The sequence below is a fragment of the Pseudorasbora parva genome, chromosome 20 (genome assembly GCF_024679245.1).
Source record: "Pseudorasbora parva isolate DD20220531a chromosome 20, ASM2467924v1, whole genome shotgun sequence".
Classification (NCBI taxonomy): Eukaryota; Metazoa; Chordata; class Actinopteri; order Cypriniformes; family Gobionidae; genus Pseudorasbora; species Pseudorasbora parva.
The window spans coordinates 23633071-23656452 of record NC_090191.1 but is presented as its reverse complement, the minus strand read 5'-3'; the positions used below and the strand labels follow the sequence as shown (position 1 = coordinate 23656452).

General features: G+C 37.7%; 1 protein-coding gene and 1 long non-coding RNA gene across 2 annotated transcripts in view; one reads left to right on the top strand and one right to left on the bottom strand.

Annotated features, from left to right (window-relative positions):
- LOC137049149 (thyrotropin-releasing hormone-degrading ectoenzyme-like) overlaps positions 1 to 23382 on the top strand; it is a 155677-nt gene that overhangs the window by 83475 nt on the left and 48820 nt on the right. Inside the window, exons 6-7 of the mRNA XM_067427533.1 lie at positions 11470 to 11607; positions 12820 to 12885. Coding sequence (XP_067283634.1) covers positions 11470 to 11607; positions 12820 to 12885 — 204 coding nt within the window. The remainder of the gene's footprint in view (positions 1 to 11469; positions 11608 to 12819; positions 12886 to 23382) is intronic.
- Positions 4283 to 6695, bottom strand: LOC137049733 (uncharacterized). The gene is made up of 4 exons (XR_010899695.1): positions 6621 to 6695; positions 6040 to 6132; positions 5391 to 5512; positions 4283 to 4681 (listed from the first exon to the last, which is right to left on the bottom strand). It is a non-coding gene; the product is annotated as an uncharacterized lncRNA (long non-coding RNA).

The following is a 23382-nucleotide window of genomic DNA, read 5'->3' as shown; positions in this document are numbered from 1 at the left end:
GAGCAATTGGGTTTCAGTGGGTTTTGATGGAAACACTTTGACTATAAGCATTTCCCTGCCACAGTTTGGATAATATTGCACATTTTAACAGTCTAAAGTCTAAACCAGAACTGAAAACTCACAAATGCTCTGGGAAATGTGGGAATGGATTTGACAAGAGTCCTTAAAACCACCTATAGGTCCATTCACCTGTCATTACCGGACTGTTGGCTTTCCTCTTCTTTCTCACATCCGTCATGCCAACACAGTCTCACCCCTACTCGTCAAATGTTGCCGAACGGTCAAGGGACCCTGACGTCAGCTGTTGACGCACAGGGTACCCCTAAATCGCCATTTTTCGACGTACTGGGTAATCCACTGATTTCAATGAGAAACCTAGGACGTCATAAACAGACGTGTTGGGCATGTGAATGTTATCGTTATGATGGAATATATTGGGTTATAATTATTACATTATGACATGTTGGAGTGTGATTCTCAATTTAATCAGCCAGCACAATTGTATTTACATTTATTTACGCTATGATACACGTTTGAAACAGCAGTCAAACCCCACCCCGCCCTAAACCTACCCATTTGCGTATTATATGATATAAAACACAGACTGTAACAGACAACAGGCACACTTTATTGAAAAAGTCCAACTATTCCGAGGCCAAACGATTGAATTGTGTGAAGAAAAGACCCAAAAGCAATCACCGTCTCTATCCGCGCCGCGCGCCGCGCACCGCGCCCCGGCGTCACACTGAAGACGCCACAGGTAGACCCCTCGGCGTCACGCGATGGACGAACTGGGAACCCAATTGCTTTCAGTGGGAAACCTTTGGCGTCAACATTAGACGGCAATTCTATCGGTATGAAATCGCGCTGAAGAAGTCTCATTCAGAACACATCGCGATGTTTGGCATCAGATCACGTGTGCCACATGTTGGTGAGTAGTCATACATATTATGTCCTAATATTTGATATAAAGTATTTTCTGCTTGTCGTTATCGATCATGTTCAGTCACTGCATTGTATCTGTCATCATCTCCACTGAGGCTTTGCATTTCTTTGCTTTCTAAATAAACACACCTTGCTAATAGGGTGATTAAACACTGTCACGTGACGTGCTATAGACCTTTAAACAGTTGTTAATATTTAATAATAATTACTAGTGTAGTTCCAACGTGGCATTTGTAGTAGAAGCACAATAAAAAAATAAAATAAAAAAACACTTGCCATGCGTTTACCACAGTATTGGTAGTTTTAATGTGATATTTGTTGTAAATAAACAGTAACCACAACAATTACCATGCTTTAAATGCATTTTAATGTAAAAACCAAATATTGTTATTTAAATAGTATAGTATATCCAGAGCTGTATTTGTATATGAAGAGTTCAGATACAAAAGCCTCAAAAAGCCACTTCGGTCACATGACATCAGATATTCAATTATTTTTTATTATTATTAACGTCCCGTTTGCATGTAAATAATGTATGTGATCACAAAATCAAGTGCGTTATTTACATTTTCAAACAAATTCATATGATATAGCTTGCTATTATATACTTTTAATAATGGGAATGCACACATATCTGTGAACTTATTACATAAATGTATTTAACATTTAATTATGCATCGTTTTTTACAGAAATAAATCCTACAGTTATGTATAAACTGACAACATCATCATCATGTCCTGTCCTGGGCACATTGGGCAACATGTGTCCTCCAACATATTCGATCTGTGGCCACGTTTTCACATCTTCTCATGGAACACCGGCATTGAGGTCTTCGTGAAACATCTGTCTCATATCTTCCTTGGTTTTCCCTGTCTCGTGTGTCCTCCTGGTGGTGTCCACTTCATAAGTGTTTTTGGGTGTTGTTGTTTGGGCATGCATAGGACATGTCCAGTGAAGTGCACCCTTTGCTCTGTCACAGTGTCTCAAAGTCTTCACGTGGAGTCTGTGGAGTCTTATGATCTCTTTGATATATGCAGAACCAATATTCATAAACTGTTCTTGATGTCTGCCTATGCCTTTATCATCAGGAGATTTAGTGAAGGACATATCTATTGCCATCACTAGTCATGCATTGACTTCATGATGCTATAGTCCAATGTATATTTCTGCATTTGTTGTTTGTTTGAACAAATGAAGATAGTGAGAGTTAATACCTTTTGAAATCAATAATTATTCATTAAAACTTTTATTACAATGGTCACTAAAGTACATGTCCACCATAACTACCTCTATCATTATTTCACTACCTATCATTATATCACTACCTTGTTAATGTAACTGTAACATGAATGTACTTTATAGAAGTATTTTCTTACTGAAAATGGTTAACATTTACAATAATCATCAACTATTTTAATTGGCATTTAATTTAGTTACAATATATATATCAATATATTTTTTTTTTTTTTTTTATTTTTTTTTTTTTTTTTTTTTTTTTTTTTTTTTTTTTTTTTTTTTTTTTTTTTTTTTTTTTTTTTTTTTTTTTTTATTTTTTTTTTTTTTTTTTTTTTTTTTTTTTATTTTTTGCACTACATTTGTATTTAAACTGTTTGACATTAAATATTGGAATATGCTTACAAAATTGTGTGCATTCATTGTGCTTTTGTTATATTTGTTTTAATTCCAAGAGTTCAGATTGTAAAGGATGGCTTAAAGAAGTTTATGCTTGTAGACCATTGCATAGAAAAAGGATTCTCTTGCAAATATATTTATTATGCATCAGTTTAACCACACAAAGAAGACTTTCATTTTAAAATGTGAGTTTTATTATTTAATTAGAATAAATAAATATTTAGCCTATATTTAGAATAAATAATATTTAATATTTATTATAATAAATATAATATTTAGCCTAAATATTAATTCTTTAAGGAATCTACCCCTTCAGTTGAACCGGATGAGATGTGATATAATTTACCATAAATGGACAAGTAAGTGTGACGCCTCTGTTCAGCTGGGTTGGCATTGGCTGTGACTTTATCGCAGAACGCGCTGTGATTGGACTATCTGTTTTAACTCATATAAAACGGCGTTTCATGTTACAAAGTATGTTTTGGTGTTATTACGTCAGTAATACGTTAAGCTAACTATAAAGTGTCGCTATGTTCTGAGAAATGACTCCTTTACTGAGAACCCAACCCTAACCCTAAGCATTTCTGCACACTTCTATGAACTACAGCGCCATGTTTCCCATTGCATTGATACAATGACAGATATATGGGTAATGTAGTTTAAAAGGTTTCATAATGAAACAATAAATGTTAAGTAAATAACATATTTAATGGACAACTGGATATTAAAATATGTTCATTGTGTAAACCTATATGACATATGAGGGCCAAGCTGAAATTGTATATTTTACTGTGAGCACTTTTAAAAAAACCTTTATGGCAGCTTTCCATATATGTCTGAAAACTGTGGCCAACATTATTTAGTAAACATTGCATATGCAGTTGTCCTGCCAATTTTCTCTGTGATACGCTAACCAGACTTTGAGTTAAAGCCATTTGAAATATGCTTTTTTTTTGCTCTTCAAGGGGCCACTACTGGGTCCCTGGAGGTGTAAGGGCAGTACAACATACACAGATCTATTCTCCTCATCACGTACAACAAACTTTGAGTCACATTTAAATATCAGAGTATTTTGTCTTTTCTATTCTAACGTCATGCTTGTGTATAGGTTTTGATATTGTAAGACCATCTGATGAAATACAGAAATATTTGAAAGAAATGTTGTAAAATAATAATTATTAAGTTTTCTTTTATTTTATGGATAAACACTAATAAATATAATGGATGAACCTGCAACAACTTGCCATTATCCACTTTCCAGAGTAAACAAAAACTATTTATATTATTTACACTTCATTATTACTATTAAATATAGGACCATGCACCATTAAGTAAAATAACAAGAGACATTGTCACAATTTCATCTACACCCTCTTCACGTACCTGGCATCGAAAATGTGCATGCTTTAATTTTTATTGCAGTAGTAGATGTACCAGAATGATCAACATGGATCATCTTCAGTTAAGCTTGAAGTGTTTGTAATCCTTCCCTTTATTTCACTGAAAACTGACATACTTGTCACAGCATGCAAGTATATACAACTTTTTGGAGCATTGTACCAAATATAATATAACCAGATAAAAAATGTTTACTTCTCAAGTAAAAATATTCTTGGTAATTAATAAGATAACCTAAATAAACTTGTTGAATGTGTATTTACTGTACCAAACACCATACACAATACTCACCATACTTTATCACTCAACACTTTATTGGAGGATACAGTATACAGTTGATAAAGTAGAATAAAGTCAAATTAGATTCAAGATAAATAAAAATGGGTTTTAAAAAACACATTAACATCATATTAATCCATTCACAGCTGCTGAAGCCACACAAATGAGTGCCACATAATCCCATCCAGTCAAGTATGATACAGAAAACAGATTTGATATAGTGTTGGAAAATAATGATTCATTATTACAACTAGACTGGTTTCTGTCTCTTCCCTCTATCATGTTCATGTTCTTCTTCTTCTAAACAGTTCGCCCACTTGTACCCTACAGTATAATCAATGTACAGATGATGTGATCACTGATGTTGTGTAGCCTTTTCTCAACCAGAGGAAGAAGTCGTATAATCCGGCGTTCTCCAGTCCTGGTCTAAAAGTAAAACAACAAACACAATTCATATTAAGTTTAATGTACAGTCAGGTTAACCTATGTTCTTCAGTAAACTCTCCACCTCAAAATGGGCAGAAATGCCAATTCCTGATTTAAATTTACAAAGCAGCAGTCAGTACATAAAATAATATACACATTGAAGCATTATGTATAATATTTCAGCCCATAATATTAGCCAAGTACTGAACAAAAACTAATTTACCCATATCAACAGCAACCTTTTAAACAGTAGATCTTTTAGAAAGAACTAACCAGATATTTCAAAGAACATTTACTATTTGATTCCTAATATGTCCCAACTCATTATCTTCTAAAGCTACCCAGAACCATCCATGGTCTACAAAACAATGGAGAAATACATGGAGTTTATAACAACTAAATGCTTTTTCCCACACTTGTCTACTTTTATCTAAGACAAAAAGACGGTGCAGTTTTTAAGAACTGAAGGCCAAAAGTGTAATAATAATTGTATCAAAAAGGGAAAACAAATATTTACCATTTTAAATAAATCCAAGATACAGAACCTCATTTGCTTATTTTAAGTGTTATTAAAATATTTAGACATGAATAATGGTACGTATTTTATCAGAGTAGAAAGAATGATCACTGTTGAAATGAATAGTCCTTTGAGAGATCAACATCAAATTTTGTACTACATATTACAGCATTGCTTCAATACAAGACATACCAATGGACTTGCGCACTTTTCTGTCTTCTTCGGGCACAAGATGTCCATCTTCCTTCCTCACCCTAAACAAAGGACTTATTTTCTTAGCTTGCTTCGATATAAGGTCTGGTCTTTCTTCTCTTCTGTAAAACAAGAAAGTCTCACTTACTCTGTGCAAATACTATTGTTTTTAAAACATATAAATTAAGACAGTTAAAAGTATGTAATAGCAAGCTATATCATAAGAATTTGTTTGAAAATGTAGATAACTCACTTGATTTTGTGATCACATAAATTATTTACATGCAAACGGGACGTTATAAACAGTGCAACTGATCTGATTAAGAAAAAATAATTGAATATCTGATGTCATGTGACCGAAGTGGCTTTTTGAGGCTTTTGCATCTGAACTCTTCATATACAAATACAGCTCTGGAAAAAAAATTAAGAGACCACTTAACATTTAGAAATCCATGTTAAGTGGTCTCTTCATTTTTTTCAGAGCTATATGTACGAGAATCATACGAATTTGACAACTTGTTAAATCTTGTGAATTATTAAGACTTTGGGAATATGTTCTTACTGATTGAGATATGGGATTTGTAAGAATAAGTAACAACAAATGCTAAATAAAATGTTTGATAAAGGGTTCAAACCAACACATACATACCATTACAAATATTTGCTGTTGCAGCTTTTGGTTTTCTCCGTTACTTCTCCACAAACAAGAATGGGTTGACTGAGTCCGAGAGGCCCTTTTGGTCTTTTCAGGTAAAAAAAAAAAAAAAGAAAGAGAGAAAAAAGTCATAATATATAATATATAGCATTATAAAGTATACTATTTAAATAACAATATTTGGATTTTACATTAAAATGCATTTAAAGCATGGTAATTGTTGTGGCTACTGTTTATTTACAACAAATATCACATTAAAACTACCAATACTGTGGTAAACGCATGACAAGTGTTTTTTTTTATATATTTTTTATTGTGCTTCTACTACAAATGCCACGTTGGAACTACACTAGTAATTATTATTAAATATTAACAAATGTTTAAAGGTCTATAGCACGTCACGTGACAGTGTTTAATCACCCTATTAGCAAGGTGTGTTTATTTAGAAAGCAAAGAAATGCAAAGCCTCAGTGGAGATGATGACAGATACAATGCAGTGACTGAACATGATCGATAACGACAAGCAGAAAATACTTTATATCAAATATTAGGACATAATATGTATGACTACTCACCAACATGTGGCACACGTGATCTGATGCCAAACATCGCGATGTGTTCTGAATGAGACTTCTTCAGCGCGATTTCATACCGATAGAATTCCCGTCTAATGTTGACGCCAAAGGTTTCCCACTGAAAGCAATTGGGTTCCCAGTTCGTCCATCGCGTGACGCCGAGGGGTCTACCTGTGGCGTCTTCAGTGTGACGCCGGGGCGCGGTGCGCGGCGCGCGGCGCGGATAGAGACGGTGATTGCTTTTGGGTCTTTTCTTCACACAATTCAATCGTTTGGCCTCGGAATAGTTGGACTTTTTCAATAAAGTGTGCCTGTTGTCTGTTACAGTCTGTGTTTTATATCACAAATACGCAAATGGGTAGGTTTAGGGCGGGGTGGGGTTTGACTGCTGTTTCAAACGTGTATCATAGCGTAAATAAATGTAAATACAATTGTGCTGGCTGATTAAATTGAGAATCACACTCCAACATGTCATAATGTAAAAATTATAACCCAATATATTCCATCATAACGATAACATTCACATGCCCAACACGTCTGTTTATGACGTCCTAGGTTTCTCATTGAAATCAGTGGATTACCCATGCTGCGTTCCACTCCACTTTAAGACACGCACTTGCAAACTTCCCTAAGCACTTCCCCTTGGGGGAATCCCTGCCGCCATTTTTAAGTGTGTTCCACTTTGTGAAGTGGACAAGGGAAGTTTGTATGGACAGACCCTTGCTCCCTCGATTTTGACCGAGTGAGCGAGTCTACTTCATATGTACACTTCAGGCAGCTTCATATACCACAATGCAACGCGATTGTGACGTCACCACATATCACGTTTAATTTACCCCACCACAAACAACTATAACTATTTTTAAAAACATTTAAAACAACCCAAACACATCCATATACATATAGAATGCTACATTAAACAGTTTTGTAAAGGTAAAAAATAAATAATATATCAACTCCATAGTGGATTCCAAGTGATCAAGGGCTTAGGGCGTTCCAGTTCAGTCCATTTAAAAAGTTTCCGCCAGTAGTGGGCACTCATGCAACGTAGGCATGACGCACATCCGAGTGAACGAGACGGAGGGAAGTTTGCGAGTGAAGGGCATGATAAAAACGAACTGGAACGCAGCACCAGTACGTCGAAAAATGGCGATTTAGGGGTACCCTGTGCGTCAACAGCTGACGTCAGGGTCACTTGACCGTTCGGCAACATTTGACGAGTAGGGGTGAGACTGTGTTGGTCATGCTATAAAAACCCATCATGCATTGCTGCAAAAGCTGCTGACCTGAACGTCTGGCATCATTGTGATCTCTGGCCTTAAAGCGGTTGATCAGTGAGAAACTCCAGGTGATGATGTGCAGACGATAATAAGCAGAATCTAAATGAAGTATCATTGGACGTAAACACCTCGATGAGAGCACATATGGGCCAGATGGAAGCTCTTCTCATTGCACTCGTTTTATAGTGTCCACTACGTGACTTGCATTAAAATCAGCAGCTGTTCTCTCTCTGTCTGTCAGTTTTACTGTATTCACATTCACCATAATGTATATGTTGTGCATTAACATGAAGGGCTCATTTGCATGAATTGATTTGGTCTATATACAGTATTTAGGCCGACATGTGAAGCTTATATTATTCTAAAGTGATGTGCATCAGGAAATAGTGAAATTAAAGACATGCCACACACTGATCTCTTCTATAAGACCGCTTAAGTGAAGATATTAATAGCTGAGAAATTAGGACACTGATTTCAAAAAGTTGCTACTTTCTCTCTGAAGTTAAATATGATGGATAAATTATTACAGCAGTCCGTTAAGTAAAGCATGCTTCAGTTTTTATATGACAGAAATATCTAAAGATAATTAGACCTCAGATGTGATTCCGGGAAATGTGACCCTTCATTAGCTGCTCAATAAGAAAGAATTCATGTCAAAGCCGTACAAGATAGACTTTCATCTGCAAATAGAATAAAAATTAACCCAACAATCCCACATCAATCTTAGTTTAAATAATACTTTAATAAATTTCTCTTTATTGATTTGTATGACTTCTCACTTTTATGCGAGTCTATTTTATAATCTGCTTTTAGCAGAACATCAGAATATGAGATTGGGAATGTGGTTTGTTTGAACATGAAACCAGGAATCACTGGGTTAATAGAATATGCCTCATTATATTGACAAAATAATGAAGGTTTTGATGAACATTTGTTTCTGGACTTATTTCCGTACGTTGTTTGTTTGAGCTCAAATCCCTTGATTAAAATATCCTGCTCTCTTGGATTAATGTCTTCAATGGGATTTTTAATCAAGCTGCCAAAAGCTTTAATGGACAAGAGTTATTCATAATGATGGAGAAAAAAGGAGTATTAACACATTCAGGGCCCTATATTAAAAACAATCTGAGCACGTGGTCTGAAGCGTATGGCGCAGGTGCACTTATAGACCTGTATCCACTTTTGCTAGTTTAACAGTGGAAAAAACAGTTGGTGCGTGATCCAAAAGGGTTGTACCTAGGGCCCTATCATACACCTGGTGCTGTTTTTTTTTTTAGCCTGAAACTGTTATAATTTTCACGTTCAGTACCACATTGTTTAAAAGCAAATGCACTCACGCCCATCTGTTCGCCCATGGGCATGCTGGTCTGAAAATGAGGTGTGTTCAGGCGCATTGTTGGTGTGTTGCTATTTTGAAATGACAGGAAGCTTCACAACATCGTTTCAGTCGCGTCTCAAAGTGGATTTCCACGCCACTGCTGTCACAGGACTTCACCAAATCATACCAAAGAAGTGTGTTTTTGACGGAGCCGTCCCAGCGATAAAGGTTCCGTCCTGCTTTGGAAGCAGCCGGTGAGTAAAACGGCTTCAAATGTCTCCGCTATTGGCTACCTTCGCATGAGTAAACATCAGTAAACGACACGATCGCGTGCTTCGTCATTTAAATACGCTAAATGTTAACGTTACTCCATTGCTGTTCTTTGTATAACGTTACACTAGTCTGACGTGCAAAACCGTTTTGCTTGCTACTGCTAAGGTTTAGTCGCATACAATAGTCCATAAACCGAATCATGTCCTCATAAACTGCGAGTAAACACACACAAAGGCCCCTAAATACAGTACATACCACAGAGACGGACGTCCTGCTGTTGCCGTTTCTCCTGTTCAATTTATTTCTGCCTCAGATTTGATTCTGGATCATATCTGTATTAGCTGAGATAACCATGGGTTTCTCCACGCTTGAGGACGTCACCGATTTGTTCGCGATCGACATTCCTTAGCTCCGCCCACTCGATACGCCTCCAGGCGCTCGGTTTTTTCTGGAAAGACTCGGTACAGCCCATATTTCTTTTATAAATATAATAAAACTAAAGACTTTTCGGAGATATGAAGGATGCAATACTACTCTATAGGTACTCAAGATTGACATGAGATTGACTGAAACTGAGTGTTTCACCCCCCCTTTAAGAGACTAGATGAAAAGCCTTTTGAAATATGCGGCTGGCGCGCCGACCATATTCTCCATCGTTAAACTAGCAAAAGTGGGATGTCGGACACACCTTGTTTTCAGACCAACACGTCCATGGGCGAACAGATGGGCACGAGTGCATTTGCTATTTAAACAATGTGGCGCTGGATGTGAAAATGATAACTGTGTCGGACTCAAACTAGCTAATAAAATTGATAACAAAAATAAAAAAAAATGTCTGACGTCGCATTGCGCCAGTTGAATGATAGGGCCCTAAGAGCATGAAAACCAAACATGTTTATAACATCTGGTAGTTTGCTGACTTTCTCCTAGTCATGCACCTTTAATAAATACCTAGATGAGAACATAATAAATTAATAAAATTTGGCGTCATTTCAAATTTGGTCAGTCAGCGCAGAGATTTCAGAGAGGGCCCATTATGAAGATGTTCAGAATATGAATCTGCAGTGCAATGCTTTAGATTAATATATAATTCATGTGATTCATATTTAATCCATTTTCATGTACGGTAACTGGCAAACCGCCACTTTTAAATGAGTAACTGGAAAACAGTGTCATATTTTACTGAAATGTATGAGAGTTTATAGTGTGTTTTATTTAGCTGAACATCTTTTGAAAGTAGAAGTTGATCTACAAAACTGGAGCAAGTGATTATTAGATTATTTAATATGAACATTGTACTTGTACTTATTCTGTTGTGTTTGTATATTTACATGGTGTTTCAAGGTAATAATACAAATATGGCAGTATCGTGTTTAATTGCTTCATTGTGTTACTTTTTAAACAGCACAAAATTACTTGAGAAATACTTAAAAATAGGAGATATTATCCGGTAACATCTTCCTCATGTGCTGCTGAACAACAGACTGTATTTGAGATGTGACTCTCCGCTGATCCACAGACACAGGGAATTATGAGAGTTTTCTTCATCTGACCCAAACTTCAACCTGTCTTTATAGTGAATCCTACAAGGAGACATTTGATCAGAGCAGACACACACACACACACACACACACACACACAAACACACACACACACACACACACACACACACACACACACACACACACACACACACACACACATTGAGTGTATTCTCAAATAGCAGCAGTGAGTCGTCTTGGTGCTCATGTGGCGGCAGTGAATGTTCATCAGATCAATAAATAATGGAAGCTTCTGCAGGTATGAAGTCTTCAGTCATGTGAGATAGAGGGCTGGATTTCCCCATAACCATTTTCTAATTTCATTTATAGCGCATCTCAAATTTATTTTTTACTTTTGAAAATAAAACAGAAGCTTTTATGAGACAGGGTTATGTGTTTGATACTGTAAAAACAGTCTTTCTCATTGTCATCCACAGGAGAAGCAGAGGTTTCTGACCGATGTTCTTCATGAGGTGATGTTATTGGACGGTTTGGCCAGTTCTCATCCGATCTCTCAGGAAGTGTTTGAAGCCACAGACATCGACAGAGTGTTTGACTGGATCGCATATAAGAAGGCAAGAGAATCTCTTATGATCTTCATCTGCATCATGGAAATTATTATAAACCTTTAATGTTGAGCTGAACAGAAAAACTGGTTTATTCTCAAAATGAAACATAAATGAAGTGAATTTGCACATTTTGCAAGACAGAGAAACAATGACTTTGTAAAACAATAGTAGCTATTGTCTGTCTAAAGCAGTCATTTATTTCTGTGCGGACTTCACCAATAAACTTTATCTTTTATTGAGTCCAGTAAACAGCTTAGTTTGCTTGTTATTTTTCTCCCAGATAAAGAATTCTCAGTTAATCTTTGTGAATTGTAAATAGAGCCATGCTGTAAATATAAGCCTCTTCACATACACAAGAAAAACTGTTTAATTAAAAGCTTGTTTTTTAGTAAGTCGAGGACAGAAACTGTTACACTGAGAGCTTGTGAGGTTTTGTGTCCTCTGGGGACTTTAGTGGCACAATAAACATTTCATCTCAGACCATACAACATCTATTTAATTACCTCTTTCTCACTGCAACACATTTTACTGTAAAAAAACAAACACAAAACACAAAAACCACTCCAGCATCTAAATATATCCTCTCATCCTGAACATCTGAAAACCATTAGACACAAAGAGCAGTGAAGAAAATCTTTGTCCTTTATCAGAGTTCAGACGCAGACAGAATCTTGCATCCACTGAAGATTTGAGTTTCTGCTTCAGCTCTCCCTCCAGCTGTCAATCAGCTCAAAGCCTGTTTGTGATTGGCTCTTGCTGTTCCTCAAGCCCCTCCCCCTGTTTCCCCACAGGTACTGTGGTGTTATGAACTCTGTCAGTCACACTGACACCCGGCCGTCCCTCATCACTTCCTCCTCACACTCTAAGGAATCTATTATCCCATAAAATCCCATGAGTCCCCATGCAGCGCTAACAGGAAGTGACACTCATCACACAGATTGTGGAGGGAGGGATGGGGATTAGATGCTGTCAAATAAGCATGTCAAAGTCACTCAAAATCAAAAATAGATACAGACTCATAAAACAGAAGGACGAGTGTCATAGAGTCCTTGTTTAGATGAACCAGCAAACCTGCCAGAAAATGAACAGTGCCATAACATGTCACATATGCTTTCAAAGCTGAAAACCATGCATATTTTCTCAGTTTTTGTACACATGTGAACAGAAGCCGAGAGTAAATGAGTCTTTATTGACCGTGTGTTTACGGTGTGTCTTCAGGGAGCCGCTCTGATCCGTATGCTGGCGAACGTTATGGGACAGACGCTATTCCAGAGAGGCCTCAATGTAAGTCAATAGTTTCCTTTCATCTTATCTCTTTTGTGGTCACAGATAATCTCACACTCATGTATGTTTTTACTTCTAATGTGTCTTCTGAATATGTTTAAAAGGCTCTTTTAAAAGAAATCTGAATGTGCTACAAATAAACCTCACCATTTAAAACTACAGCAACAAATGTTCTCAAGCCCCTTCAGGTTGTTCTGAGTGTCACGTATGTTATTGCTTCAAGCGTTTGTGAGATTATTCAACCATGTCGGTTTACATGCGCTTCTTATCTTAGAGCTACAACAGCTTGTTTTCGTGTCACACGCTGCCGACAAGCTTGAGGTGAAAGCGACACAATCAGGCAAGCGATTAAACATGTTCATGACTGAAATTAATTTCGTATCTGAAATAAATCAGATGTTTCAGAATCATTCTCTCGGTTAAAGCAGTTTACAGTCAAGGCTTCGTCAAGCCTTTTGTTGTGTTGTTGATAGTTTATAGTCTGGTCATCTTCTGTGAATCTCTTCCTGCATCCCATCTACTAGTTCAAGCTTCTCTTGAGTGAACGGCAGATCTCTTGATGTACAATTAGATAGAATTGTTTTGTGGACACCATATGGCTGCGCCATGCAAACTACATCCTGTAACGTGGTCTAGGGAGTGAACAGACAAGCTGCAGGTTTGAATCCAGTGAGAGTAAATCTGTAAATGAATGAATTTTAAATGTAAATTACTTGAAGGTACAAATCCCTCTTCCTTTGACGAGTTCACACCGTTGTGCAGTTTCAGACATGTAACTTTATGACTGAGATGCTGTCAAAAATGTGTCAGTTTCAGAGCTTCTTTCTGGGCTATTTTAGACGTTGTGGTTTAATGTTGCTCTTAGAGGCTGGAAGCAAAATCAGGTCATGTTTTCTGCTGAGCGGCAGATGTAATGCTTCATTTACAGATGTAACAGCTGCTCATACACGCTTTATATTGCAGCACAAACACACGTCTGACCAGTGTTTACATCTTTGACTGGCTATAAAGGTTAATTACTGTGTTTGGTTTGTCTGGTATCTACTAGTAAACATGAGGTATTATTAGCAACATCAATATACTGATTAGTGCAAAAGCAAGAAAATATGGCAATCAATTCTGTCTAAACCTGATTGGTTAATCAATAATCAACATGATATGGTTGGCGTATTTGGAAAATCTTTTGTCATTTTATTTTTATTTTTTATCTTTCATAAAACAAATTGAGCACAATACAATTATTTGTGACAAATATGTAGAAAGAAGAAAGAAACTGTAATGTTTTTTAATTAAAATTAAAGGATATTACACTTTTGCGATGGTCTTTATACGTTCGACTAACTATATGTAACTTTGCAACTACATGTTAGGGGTTTGGGTTCGTGTTAGTAGAATAAGTTGTCATAGTTGCAAAGTTTCTAATAGTCAGTAGAGTTTCCATCTAAATAAAGAGTTAGCAGATATTAAGCAGACACTCTACTAATACTCTAAGAAAAGTTAGTTAAAATGTATTTGCAAAGTTACTTATAGTTATAGTATACAAATGTCCAAATAGACCATCAAAATAAAAAGTTCTCAAATTAAATGAATAAAATTTAATAAAAAAAGGTTGGTTGGTTAATTGGTTGGTTCGCTCCTTGGTTCGTTCATCGGAACTTTCTGTTGTACAAACCCGATTGCAAAAAAGTTGGAATACTGTACAAATTGTGAATAAAAAAGGAATGCAATAATTTACAAATCTCATAAAATTATATTTTATTTTGAAATTTCATGCCAAATATTGGCTCATTTTGGATTTCATGAGAGCTACACATTCCAAAAATGTTGGGACAGGTAGCAATAAGAGGCCAGAAAAGTTAAATGTACATATAAGGAACAGCTGGAGGACCAATACGCAACTTATTAGGTCAATTGGCAACATGATTGGGTATAAAAAGAGCCTCTCAGAGTGGCAGTGTCTCTCAGAAGTCAAGATGGGCAGAGGATCACCAATTCCCCTAATGCTTTGGCAAAAAATAGTGGAACAATATCAGAAAATTTTCAGAAAATCAAACAATTTTCAGAGAAAAAATGCAAAGAGTTTGAAGTTATCATCATCTACAGTGCATAATATCATCCAAAGATTCAGAGATGATCTCTGTGTGCAAGATGTGCTGTGGATCTTCAGGCCCTTGCACGGCACTGCATCACATACAGGAATGCTACTATAATGGAAATCACAACATGGGCTGAGGAATACTTCCAGAAAATATTGTCGGTGAACACATTCCACCGTGCCATTCGCCGTTGCCTGCTAAAACGCTGTAGGAAAAAAGGAAGCCATATCTAAACATGATCCAGAATTGCAGGTGTTGTCTCTGGGTCAAGGCTAATTTAAAATGGGCTATGGCAAAGTGGAAAACTATTCTGTGGTCAGATTAATCAAAATTTGAAGTTCTTTTTGGAAAACTGGGACGCCATGTCATCCGGACTAAAGAGGACAAGGACAACCCAAGTTGTTATCAGTGCTCAGTTCAGAAGCTTGCAATTCTAATGTTATGAGATTGCATGTGTGTGTGTGGCATGGGCAGCCTACACATCTGGAAAGGCACCATCAATGGTAAAATATGTTCCCATCCCAGACTCTTTCAGGGAAGACCTTGCATTTTCCAACATGACAATGCCAGACCACATACTGCATCAATTACAACATCATGGCTTGGTAGAAGAAGAAGGATCTGGGTACTGAAATGGCCATCCTGCAGTCCAGATCTTTAACCAATAGAAAACATTCGGCACAACATAAAGAGGAAGATGCGACAAAGAAGACCTAAGACAGTTGAACATCTAGAAGCCTGTGTTAAACAAGAATGGGACAACATTCCTATTCCTAAACTTGAGTAACTTGTCTCCTCAGTCCCCAGACGTTTGTAGACTGTTATAAAAAGAAGAGGGGATGCCACACAGTGGTAAACATGGCCTTGTCCCAAATTTTATGAGATGTGTTGATGCTATGAAATTTTAAATTAACATTTTCCCCTTAAAATGATACATGTTCTCAGTTTAAACATTTGATATGTCGTCTATGTTGTATTCGGAATAAAATATAGAAATTTGAAACTTCCACATCATTTCATTATGTTTTTATTCACAATTTGTTCAATGTCCCAACTTTTTGGGTAGCAGGTTTGTATTAACCATAGTTTCTCTTGATGAACTCCTAAACCCATCTAGATCAGAAAGTCTGTGAATTTAAAAGGAGGAATACAACATTACACCTCTCTCAGGGATCCATCTCTCCTCTCTCATTTTCTCTGTGTTTCTCTGTTCACTAAAGCTCATTTCATTCTCTCAGTGTCTCTCTTTTGCTTTGTGTGGCATCTCCTCTCCTCCTCGTGTCTCTGTATAATTGAAGCAGCAGACAGATGTGAATGCTGAACAGTTCAGAAGCAGAAGACGGTTGAAGTCCCACCCAGACCACCATTAACAACCCCGTCCCCTCTCTCTCCCTCTCTCCCTCTCTCCCTCTCTCTCTCTGTGAAGTTGAGGGTGTCTTTATTGGTAAATGGTGGATGGACTGGTGAGGCGGGCGGATGAATGCCTCTTATAAAAGAATAGTGGGAGTCATAAATGAAGTCTGAATGGTTCTCTGGCTCATACAGCTGCTGGAGTGATGAAGCGCTCCCGTCTCATTTACACACACTACCCATCGCTTTTAAAGCCACTTTCAGATGGACCATATTATGCCACTTTTAGATGGACCATATTATGGGATGTAGAAAAAATTCATTCTGGCTATAAATGTGAAATGTTTGACCTATGAATAACAGAGGACAAGTGCACTACTGCCCCGGAGAAATAAACTTCAGCATGTTGCTCTGTATTTTCATCCTCTGAATGGGACACTTCTTTCCTGGATTCAGTGCTTCATAGTCATATTTGTTGCTCTCAGTGGGATTCTGAGTTCAGAGTCAGACCGATTCTGACTTCGGAGTGTTCTGACTGACAGTCCGTCAGATCCCTGCGGGTGTTGTGGGCCACTAATTCGTTCTGAACACAGATGAAATAGCCAGATACTTCTCGATTCAATTTCCCAACATGCTTGAACACAGAGAAGATCCATTTTTCTCCCAGCAGCCCCTTCGGGCATGGCTGTTCTGCTTCATTATTGCTGTTTTCCGTATCTCTCTAATGGGAACTTTCAGTATCTCTGTCTGTCTCTGTGTGATTGATGGGAAGAATTGGTAAACACAACACCTCACCAAACAATCTACCTCCATTGCCTCAAAATTACTTTCATATGCAGGGAAATTGTAGATATATTTCTTCTTGTATTACTTTTGAGGGAACTCATTTAGAAGAATGAATAATTAATTATTTATGATCTGCTTTGACTGTTGTGGTGAAGGCTCTCACAGAAAATAGAAAGCTCCGGGGGATTTACATATCGAAAGCGATCAATCTTTTGTCTCCCTGTAATTTAGCTTTGCAGAATCAAAAAACAAAACCGAATGTGGTTATAATATCTGATGAAGGGACGTTCAGGATACTATTTCTTTTTTGAATAGTTTCAGAAGCATAGCCATTACTAATTACATTTAGAAACCCAACCATCACATTGTAATCTGTTGTATAAATTGGTCTTTAGATCTGATCCCAGCTGTTTATCTACATCAGGGGTATTCAACCTTTTAGGAAATGCGCCCCCTTACATTTATCTAATTTCACTCGCGCCTCCCCACACAATGCAAACCTCATTGCTACTTAATATGCTGTGTATAGTGTGCAGAGCCGTGTCTACACCGGATGTGCCCGTTGATGCCTCAAGCCTTGCCGCAACAGTTGGATGCGACAAAGTGAGCGTTGCAAATCTATTTGTTGTACATGTCAGAAGAAGCTCAGACACTTTGGAGAACGTCTGAAAAAGAATGAGGCATCAGTTTACTGTTGGAGATTTTGACTCGCATCCAGTGTAGACAGGGATATTACTAAAAATAAAACATTAAAAATATAAACAGCTTAACAAATTTAATGTGACAGCTAGCTGAGGAGAATAGTTATATTGCCCACTCTAGTGGAGGACAACAAATTAGCTAGGAAAATCTCACATTAACAATTTCACTTGAGTGCATGCTTCTGACTTAAGAGGTGCTCACCCCCCCTTAAAGGTAGAGTAGGCAATTTTTTGGAATAGCAATAGAAAGCTTGCTTTGAAGGATACGATTCCACTCTCCCTTTAGAGCGTCTCCAAAGACACGCCTCCTTCATAACACATTAGCACACACAGAAGAGTCTGCAAAGCTTCACAAGACGAGAGACAGGTAGTTAAACTACCCCATGTCTCAAAGCACATAACATAACAATTATCAATAAAATAATAATACAATAAACAATAATACAAAAAACTTAAAACTTAAAGAGCACTGTATCACCTGACTGCTACAGATTCATGTTAGCACTGATAGTGATATTGAAACTATTGACTGCTGTTTTGGTCGTGGTGCCTGTCTAACTCTGCATAGCATGAACAGCGCAATTGACGTGAGATGTCTGCACTAGCAGAGTACGCTGAGGTATGAGAATACATACTGGCAGGTTGGACATTAAATTTGGGAGCATGAAATTGTCCAAAATGTCTTGTATGAGTTAATTTCACGTTAACTAAGGGGCCAAGGCCAACCCCTAAAAAACAACCCCTAACCATAATCTCCCCTCCTCCAAACTTTACACTTGGCACAATGCAGTCAGGCAAGTAGCCTACCATTCTCCTGGCAACTGCCAAACCCAGATTTGTCCACTAACAGTTGACCGTGCAATATTTAGTAATGATGACATTTTTACGAATAAACTTGTGGCCACACAAGTGGCGACCTATCACGGTTCCACGCTTGAATTCACTGAGCTCCTGAGAGCAACCCATTATTTCACAAATGTTTGTAGAAGCGTCTGCATGCACAGGTGCTTGATTTTATACACCTGTGGCCATGGAAGTGATCGGAACACCTCAATACTAGGATTTGGGGGATGCCAATATTGTTGGCAATACAGTGTTTAGACCAAATGCAATGATTGGGCGCACATTTAATGCTCCTTCTGGAACAAATCCCCTACCTTGCCTTTAAAGTTAAAAACCCCTGATCTAGTTGGACATTATAAGTACACTCTTGACATCAAGGCTTTTCCAGCATTATGCTGGCTACTTAAATAACTTGAAGACAAATCAAATAATTTATTTGAAAACAATTAGATAAAATTAGATTAAAGACTATTTCACCCAATATTTTGATATACTATGTATCATTATTATTAGATTATTAGTCTTATTAGATCATCGCTCAATCTATGTATAGACAGTAGCAAGCTGTTAATGTGAGTTCACTGTATGTGTATGTTTTTCTCTCTTTCCTGTCTCTCTTTAAGAACCTTTGGTCACTAAGCATCGGTGGGTAGCAACACAGTCATTAAAATACACACTTTAGGCCAAGCAGACTGGAAAATGTCAACACAAACATAAAATGGCTCTCGGTAGTCCCTTGCTGCTATGCAAATGTATGCAAATGATCAGAGTGGGTATTTCATACTGCAAAAATCTCATTCAGCGGCCAATTTCTACCTACCGTATGCAGGGACAACGGTCAAATATACAATTTAGCATCTTTATACTATCACAAAAAGCCACATTTAAGGCACAACAATTCTGTCTCATATTAGATTACCATATTTCAATATAATTTTATTCATTTTGAATGATAAAAGTTTTATATTAAAATAAAAAAATATTTTCACCATGTAGTTGCATTCTTTTGTTTTAAGCTATGAAACAAAAGTTACTTCAACAAATGCAGTTTTTTTTAAATCAATAAATTAAGCAGTCTTTTTAATAGAATTTATTAGAGATATTTGATCTGACTGACTGACTGACTGACTGAATGATGTGGCAACAATAGATCTATTTTTACTCCTCTTTCCTCTTGCTGTGGCCATCATCGTCAATCACATGAGTGTCAAAATAAAGACAGCACACTGTCACGACCCTATCAGAGGAGACACTGGGCCACATGGTCACTTCGCTTCAGGGCAAAAACTCTACTGATGGACGAGAGAGAGAGAGAAAGAGAAAGAGAGAAAGAGTAATTGCACTGGTTTAAAACAGATTCATCAGGATGGTAACATGTATCTGGTTCTGCTCCAGACTCAAATCCCAGACTCTCCTAGAGCTCAGCAGAGCATGTAGAGAGATGGAGGCCAGCTGGACTAGGTCACGCTTTCTGGATCCCAATGCAATTTGCTCAATCCTCTCAGCATGACGCCTGTCCACGTTTCAACAAGTGCCCTTTTTGATTTAATTCGTGAAGCAAAGGCTAAAATAATTGCCTTATTAAAGGGATTGTTCTCCTTTAAATAAAACCCCTGCCATCATCTGCTCACACTAATGTAATTTCAAATGAATATTCTTAGCTTTTCTTAATTCACTTAAAATCACTTTTGAAAATTCATTGGTGCATCACAATACAATCAAAAGCCCAAAGTGAGTGCATTTAGTGGTATTGAGTGCTGACATTGTCACCATTGGGCCCTATTTTAACGATCTGAAACGCAAGTGTCAAAGCGCGAAGCGCAAGTAACTTTGTGGGCGGGTCTCGGCGCTGTTGCTATTTTCCCGGCGGGATAAATGGCTCTTGCGCCCGGCGCAAATCTAAAATGGGTTGGTCTGAAGTAGCTTCATTATTCATAGGTGTGGTTTGGGCGTAACGTAAATATACCAATCAGAGCGTCATCCAACATTCCCTTTAAAAGCAGCTGCGCAAGTTCCATTATGGATTGCTATTATTATGGCGTATTTACCAGGCGCACGCCAGGAGCGGTTCAAAGCCGACGTGACTGATGTTCTTGTAAGAGCAGTGAAAGACAGAGAAGTTGTGTTGTATGGGGATGGAAGAAACCCACCTAAAATAGTGTCGGTTAAACAGGCGTCGGTTAAACAGTTTTTCAGTCGATTTTTTTTCCTTGTTCTTGACAGACAAACCAATTTGTCAGATATCCTTATATACATATATGTCTTGCCACTATTGGGCAAACAGGTCTGATCCTTATTACTACAATTAGCCTGAATAATTTGTAAGCTAGATTTATGCCTATTTTTTCACATCTTCGTGGCACACCACAATGATATCCGTCATCTCATGTGTTAATATTTTTTTAGTGTAACAATTTATGATTTGCAAAAATAACTGTTGCATCTGTGTAGATTACATGAGCAAAGTGTATGGGCGTTGTGCACGCTATACATTATGGTCAAGCATGCGCCCTTAAAATAGCATAATGAACAACGCGCAACGCGCCACTGACTTTAGACTAGGTTTGTTTCTGGTCAGTGGCGCAACTGTTTAATGGAACAGCAAAATAGCACCAGGGATTGTTTGCACCGGAACACGCCTCCTTTTTAGCGCTGAACCGCCCAGGGAGCGCAAGTTCATTCACTAGTTTAGCGACGTGCTTCTGTGGAGGGAAAACGGCGCTTTGCGCGGGTGCAAAACAAGAATGACACATGCGTCGGTGTACAAAGTCAATTACGCTGGGTGCAAGATAGGGCCCATTATGTTCAGTTAAGCTCAGTTCATGGACTTTTTGTTTGTATTTCCTCAGTTCCTGTTTTCATTTGTTTGTATTCCTGCTCTTGTTGCTATGGTCACTGTTATTATGAGTGTTGAGTGTTGACTGTGTTTAATTGACCCTTCGCTAAGCCCCGCCCCCCGTAGTTACTGTTGCTACGCCTGTCAAGCTTTCGCGCCTGGCACGTCTATTACAGTATGTATGCGCCGGTGTCAGACATTTCCGAGGAGATAATTAGTCATTTCTGGCGAACAGGGGAAATATCTGAGCGAGTAAGAAAAAAGGGACTGCAGTATGTATTTGTGGGATATAGCTGCGACATATTATGCAACCGATTACAGAATAATTTCAATAAAATTGAAGCTAAAGCCTATGGTCTCAGCGCAATCAGCAGCTGCCTCATATGTATGTTCATGCACAACAGGGTAAGTAAAATGAGAAAATAATCGAATAATTATAAATCAAACAACTTATCAATAAATTGTGGAATAAACACAAGACATTAGCCTGAAAACTTTGCAATGATTCTCCGGCTTAACGTTATATTTAGCGCGCCGGGCTACTGCTCACATGTCGTGTGTCTATAATCTACTCCTTGGACCTGGCACTAGCCTGTGATTCTGACCTGAGCCATTCATCAAAAACCACACATTTACTGAAACCTTATAACAGAAAGCCACTCTCTCAAACATGAAGGGTTTTATTAATATTATAAACACAGCCACTGCAACAATCCTTATGAGGAAGGTCTTAATTTTCACACATTTTGTCTAAACAAAACTACAATACAAAACTAATAAATAAAGCTAAGACAGTTCTTTTTATAGTCTGTATACTGCATCATATGTAAAAACTTGCATCAGTCAAAAACCATGTATTTTCAGTTTGTTGAAGCAAACGTAGGTGTTTTTGTTAATCTTGACGACATTTAACGTTGTGAATGGGGTCTCTCACACACACTGCTTGATTCAAGGCTGGTATTTCTTACCTTCAGTTTTAGGTTTTGGGGAAGGAAAAAAAAATACACCATCTGTCCAAACTTTTAGGATAGGCATCAGATTTGCACAATCCATACGCACAGATTTGCATCGGCATGTTTCCCTCGCTCGAAAGCTTGACAGACCTTCCGTGCCTAGTTACGGTTGCTAAGCCACGATTGGCCTGAGGTGGTATTCGGGCGTGGCTTAGCGAAGGGTCAATTGACTATCTTGTTTGAGTTCCGTTTTCTTCTCAGTTCACTGTCGGTTGTTGTATGTGCTACACACTGTTGACTGTTGCGCTCCCCCTACTGTCCCTAGAGAATAGAGAATTGTCCCTTTAAAACACAGTATAAAGCTAGTTAGAAACCACTCCATTGCATGTCACATGCCCCAGAATTAACCGAGAAAATGCTGTTTTATGTCAGCATCTCGACTCCTGCAACATAAGAGGATTACAGTTGACGGGTTTATCGCTCACGGTCACTCAAGAGTTATCGATGAATCTCGTACAGCAGGGGGGAAAAGGCTTCCCACCAGATGCTCTTATCAGATGAATGTAAATGTGCTCTCCAGGATCAGATTCCTTCTTCATGTCGCCCACCACCTGTATGACTGAGACTGCAGGGCAGAACAGACACACTGATAATGTAGTGTTGCTCTGTTAAAGCTCTGTTTAACAGATTAAAGTCTTTTAGCAGTGAAATGAATGATCACCGTTATCTTAGCTTCAGTAATACAGGACATTACAGACTTTACATCCACTTCGCACATTTGTCTGTGTTTGATATTGAAGCGCTTGTATTTACTTTTGCTGACTTATGGTGAGACGTTTCCTTTCTTTGCAAAGCTTCACTTTGTACGTATTACTTTTAATTTATAAATGTGCACTTAAAAAGTGCTATGCTTACTAAATTTAGGTATTGGC